Source organism: Aegilops tauschii, chromosome 2, assembly GCF_002575655.3.
Source record: "Aegilops tauschii subsp. strangulata cultivar AL8/78 chromosome 2, Aet v6.0, whole genome shotgun sequence".
NCBI lineage: Eukaryota > Viridiplantae > Streptophyta > Magnoliopsida > Poales > Poaceae > Aegilops > Aegilops tauschii.
The window spans coordinates 578,682,100-578,687,710 of NC_053036.3; the positions used below are offsets into that span (position 1 = coordinate 578,682,100).

The 5,611-nt window shown below is 43.8% G+C and overlaps 1 protein-coding gene across 1 annotated transcript; it reads right to left on the minus strand.

Annotated features, from left to right (window-relative positions):
* Positions 1-2,096: 2,096 nt before the first annotated feature.
* On the minus strand, positions 2,097-5,090 carry LOC123497399 (uncharacterized). The gene is made up of 3 exons (XM_045233811.2): positions 4,654-5,090; positions 2,396-2,470; positions 2,097-2,286 (listed from the first exon to the last, which is right to left on the minus strand). The coding sequence occupies exons 1-3, from the start codon at positions 4,966-4,968 to the stop codon at positions 2,119-2,121; spliced, it is 558 nt and encodes a 185-aa protein (XP_045089746.1). The 5' UTR covers positions 4,969-5,090; the 3' UTR covers positions 2,097-2,118.
* Between the last annotated feature and the right edge of the window lie 521 nt (positions 5,091-5,611).

Below are 5,611 nucleotides of genomic sequence, written 5' to 3' on the forward strand. Positions count from 1 at the left end.
AGAAGAACCGCCTGATGACCACGACATCGCAGTGTCCGCCGGCGCCGCCGACGCGGCCGCACCAATCGCCCACTCCTCTCTCCCTGGCCGCCGCCGGGCTAACCCTAGCTGTGCTGAGGAATTCCCCAATTCGATTTGGATCGGGATATATCCTACCCGCGCACACACCGGTCAACTGGCCCACCTGACAGAAGAATCCCGGTTGACTATGCCACGTAAGCGTTTTCTTGCCCAAATCGACTGCAGGGTTCATTTTGGACCGGGATTAGAGAGTTGAGAGTGCTGATTACCGAGATTAGGAGTTGAGGGTTCGATTTAGCTAGGGTCTACGAGTTCAGGGTTTATTTTGGACCTTTTCCAGCAGAGCCCGAGTCGGTTGGGTCTGGCGCACTGGTGCAGGACACGTCTCCCGGTCGATCTTGGCCGTCCAGTGGTGCGTGTACGGTTGCAGACGGCGCTGATCGTACCAGTTGGGGAAGGAACGAAACTTGGCACCCACGCACGGCACGGTTTCTCTCCTCCCTCTCTCCCGAATCGTTCCTGTTTCTAGGGAAGCGCGTGAACCGAGGCAGGCAGGAGAAACATTGGAGGCCAAGGAAGCTGACTCTGGATATGCATGCAGACTCTTTCTTTTATTGGCCTATATAGCTGTATTCTTTTTCTTCTTTTCTTTATTTGCGGTCAAACAAATCTCTATTCTGCTACAAGTAAGCTTATAATCCCTCGCAAAAAAAGTAAGCTTATAATCCCTACGTCCTAAAATAAGTGTCTCAACGTTAGTACAAAAGGGAGTGATAAATAACCACAAGTCAATACAGTGCTCTATCAAGATTCATGCCATTGTACATGCATGAACTTCATATAATCCTTTTTGCATGTATCCAATGTTTGCGTTTCAGCAAAATGTTCGTATCATAAAAAAATTGTTTTCTGCTGAGGTGAGATCTTTTCTTTTATGCGACGGGAGGTAAGATATGTTTACATTCAAGTTTTCAATCTGGATGTCAGTATGTCACTGATGAATTGTTGCACCTAAGGTTTACCTCAATTTGAGTTTTAATATATTTCGGTGTGAGTGTACCGTAGCTATATGTACAATTAAATTTGTGTCCCTGTCATGCATCTGAATAATATTTCTTCCTTGTTTATTATTTGTTATTAATAGTTGAACAAAATAATTTATGAAATCATTCGTTTTCAACCAGATGAAAACACGCTGGGGTAAACCGCTCGTTGCGAGTGCCACGCATCGCAGTGGGGGCTGCCCACGCTCAGCCTTATCTTCTCATCTCTTCCTCCCAATTAGATTAATCCCCTTTATTTTCTCTTCCCCACCGCTTGCTCCCTCTATTCTCGCCGCCATGGATGTGCTCCAGCCTCCAAGCGATGACCCCAAGCTCTAGTCGGTGGTGCATCCCAAGCACTCAACACGTCGTTGCCTCCCAAGCTGCATCGTGACGCTGCCCAAGCCCACGCATCAGTGTTGTGTTGCAGCGCTCGTTGGTGACGCGGCGGCGGTGGGGTTTGGCGGTGGCTGCCGTCACTGCGACGCAACCCTCATCGGCGCTGTTGCGCTCAATGCTGACATGGACAGCACCCGAGGTCCCAGTGTTGCGCCAGATTAGTGGAGGGGGAGATGAGTTGACTGATCCAACGGATGTACTCACTCCGTTTCAAATTACTCATCGCAGAAATGGATGTATCTAGAACTAAAATACATCCAGATACATCCATACCTGCGACAAGTAATTCGGAACGGAGGGAGTAAGATAGTTGATTGGACGTTGTCAATCCGACTAATTTCTTCAGGAAATTAGAAGGTTGATTTGTAGCAGCGCCCAATAATTTACCCCCAAAAAAAGAACGTTTTTTTACATGGTGCCTGTATGATTGGCGCCCCGGCGATCAAGGAGGGTTGATGACGCATTCCTAGGCCTCGGCCTGCCTGTGTGGGCTGAAAGCCATCGAGCTGGGTCAAGCTTAGTTGGCTCGTCCACCATGAGCTCACGTCATGGTGGAAGTAGTGTTCTCAGGTGACATAAATCCACCAGTGGGTGATGCATGAACTATCATTATGTATAAATTGTAAATTGAGTTCTTGCAGTACATGAATGGTAATCATCCTAGGTAGTCTATCAACAAGGAGAAAGGGACCAGGCAAAGCCCTTTCTTCCTCAGATCGTTACACTCAGTCAATTGTTTCTCGTTGTTATCTGCACCAATGATCGATTCTTGAAGCGCACCAGTGGCCTGCTGCCTTGAACGTGCACCAAGAAAATAGTTGGCCTACAATATTTGAAGAACACACGATTTTATGGGAAATATACATGTATAACACATAAATAATGTCTGAGGCAAGCAAGGAAGAGATGATATTGATAGTTCACAAACATACAAGTTGTGGGGTGTTCATCTCTTTTGTATCCATGGTTATCATTGACTTCATGTAAACAACGTTGATGTTGGCAGCCTGTACAACAAGTCATAACTATGTTATAAGAAACAGTGAAATACTATAAGCAATAACAAGAATATTTCCAGTTATAGAGTTTTAACTGAAGATTGGACCTGCCTAAATTTTCGTAGAGAGCTTACATGGTGACATTGTTCTCCTTTGTATCAGTTATCTTATATGTGTGAGAATGTGACCTTGTCTGTGGAAGAGGACAAGTCCAGATTCTGATACAATACAATGTACTCAAAACTGGGCAAGTGCTTTTGTGGGCATGTACAATGGTTGATAAGGCTGTCTTATCTTATGTCTGCCACATAATCTAGATAAGATAATAAAAATTGATGTACAATGGGTTACTCTTAATCTTGTCTTCAATAACTAGATATCTCTAAATATGTGGTGAGACAATTGTTGCTAAGAGATCATCTCTTAATTAAGAAAAGGCAAATCTTTTCTTATGGTTTCTCTCTCTTCCACCTCAGCAATTATCCTATGTGGCACTACTAAGATAGCACCATTGTACATGCCCAATATATATTAGCTAGAAACGTGCTGCTTCACAAGGGACTTGATTAGTTTTTGAAATAGTATTTTTTTCAGCTTAGCTCAATTCATGTATGGTTCTAGATAATCTTCTTGCTTGCAAAAACATTGGGTAGGTAATGCTAGGTGTTTATTTTGTTATGCAAATGAAAATGTTGACCATATGTTTTTTGGTTGTGGGTGACAAATTATACCGTGAATGTAGTTTGAAATGCTTTCAGTTACTGCTAGTTTTTTATAAGCTTCCTAACTGGTGCAATAAATTTAGTTTGAGATCCATAAATTTAGTATATGTTGGTGTAGCTTCTGCGATTTAGACTATGAGGAATGCCCTTAAGATTCATTGTTTTATGAATGTTTATCCCTATGAGCTTAGACTTTGTTATTTTTCACTAAATATATTTTTAGCTAATTTCAGCGAACAAAACTTAAAATAAATGTAGTTAGGCAGAAGAAGACTTCTAGTTCTGATGACCACTAAGGTAATCCTTGAAATTCATAAGGCCACGTAGGTGCGGGGGTATGCATTTGCCCAGCCGCACTCCGCAACATGATTGCCTCGCAATTGGCAAACTCGTTTGATTCCCCACATGGTTTCAAGTTTTTGTTTCTAAAACTTAGTGAATTTATCACTCGTTTGTACTATTTAGTAGGTGAAACTTAGTGAAGTTTCAAAAAGCTGTTAAAACGTATGTTTTTTCAAAGCCCCTATCACAAACTCACAAGGAACCTGAGTATGCAAACAGAATATAAATTTAACTTTTCGTTTAAAATAAATAATAGATTCAAATTCGAAAGACCAAAGCAGAAGCACGAGCCGTGGGGTGCGTGCCGCCACACCTGCGTGCAGAATAGGGTGGGGTGGGGGGCTCTTCTCCTCATAACAAAATTCCGAGAAAAGGAGAATGAAACTTAGTAGCTGACCATGGTCATCTTGTAGGGAAATTGTGTTGGGTCTGTCTGTTGTAGGTTTTTCAGAACGGAAAGGTGTGGCTACACTCGAGTGTACTACACCCGAATTTTCAAAAAACTGACGAAACACCTTTCAAACGGGATCAAAAAATTCTGATTTTTTTTACCTCAAACATCAATAAATGGTTTAGATGTTTGCAAAATTTCATCAACAAATAACATTCGAGGAGCTCTCACCAAAAATAACAAAATCACTGGTCAATGTTTCCTGCATTTTTAGTACATGATTTTTTTTGTCAAGAGCTGTTCGAATGTTAGTTTTTGATGAAATTTTGCATCAACCTAAAACATTTGATCATGTTTCATGTCGCAAAATTTCAGAATTTTTGGACCACGTTTGATGTTGATTTTTTGGGTTTTTGTAAACTCGGGTGTGGTACACCCGAGAGTAGAAAATCCACTCTCCTTTGAGAACCCAGTGCTATATACTTTTCATTTCAGCTCTCATTTTAGATGTAGTCTCCCCTCCTGTGTGACGTGGTCTGATACTTTGGTCTTGTGGTATTTTGTGTTTGTTATGGCTTTTGTCAGCTACTGTGCTACGGTCCAAAACCCATGGCCTAGATGTCGCAGGGGGCATGATACGATTGCAAACTCTTCATAAATTTCAGAAATAAAATCGGGAGAGATGCAAGCTCCTTTCCTCGAAAAAAAGAAACTAGAGAAAGTTCATTCTTTCTAACCTTAGGGCCGGCCGCGGAAGAAGAAGCAGTGTCCTGCAAAGAATCATCGTCCTCCTCCTCCTCCTGATCGTCCATCAGGTCGGATGTGATGAAGGAGGCCGAGCGGGAGCCGTCGCACAGGGAGGCAAAGGAGTAGGAGTAGTCATAGGAGAAGCTACTGTCAGATATCGTTCCTCCCTGACGACCCATGTCGTCCTGGTTGCCGTGCGCTGACGACGCCGCGAAGTCTGCAAAGTGCATCCCCCAGCTGCTCTCGCCGGCCGGCATGGATGCTGGTGGGCCGATGCATGAAGGGTGTGGTGCTGTATTCTCCATGGCTTATGGACTGCGAGCAGCTAGCGGCAGTGTCTGCTACGTTGTGGGTTTCGTGTGGCCTGGCTGGAATTAGTATGCTCCATATGGGCCGTCTTGCCCCTATATATAGCAGCTCGGCAGCCTCAACCGCAAGGAAACGAGTGGATATGAAGACAAGCACATGAAGGCAGCGAGAGCGGGCGTCAGTTGAAAAATGCCTCTGCAGGAAGGAATCTTCCCGTCTATTGTTTATTCTGCAATAATAATGTCTTAAACTCTTAATCGAGGATTACACTGTTTACTGGCACCAGTGTACAGTATGATCCTGACGTTGATTATGGTTACTGTTATTCTCTTGGAACGCGCTGTCGGCCGGCCGATCTTTGCACAGATCGGCCACGTTGCGTGCCTTTGGATCCGGTGCGCGGCAGCCGACCGATATGGGCCACTTCAGCCGAGTGCTTTGCAACATGAGGCATTCATGTTGTGCTTGGAGGTTTGCAACATGTTTGGCTTGAAGATTGACGAAGTCATCACGAGTGGCTAGCTTGTGACACGTGTGATGTGTGTATCACAAACTTGACTGACCAGCTGCATCCGAAGGAACTTTTGCTGTTTTGCATACGCGTATCTTATGTCATAAATAGATATATTTTTGAGTTGA

Bases quoted from the DNA above. Each gene is read 5' to 3' on its own strand.
- LOC123497399 (XM_045233811.2), bottom strand. From the start codon at position 4,968: ATGGAGAATACAGCACCACACCCTTCATGCATCGGCCCACCAGCATCC. The intron at 2,471-4,653 runs GTTAGAAAGAAT...CTTGTTGTACAG, and splicing joins CTTCCGCGGCCGGCCCTAAG to GCTGCCAACATCAACGTTGT. The intron at 2,287-2,395 runs GTATGTTTGTGA...CAAATATTGTAG, and splicing joins AGATGAACACCCCACAACTT to GCCAACTATTTTCTTGGTGC.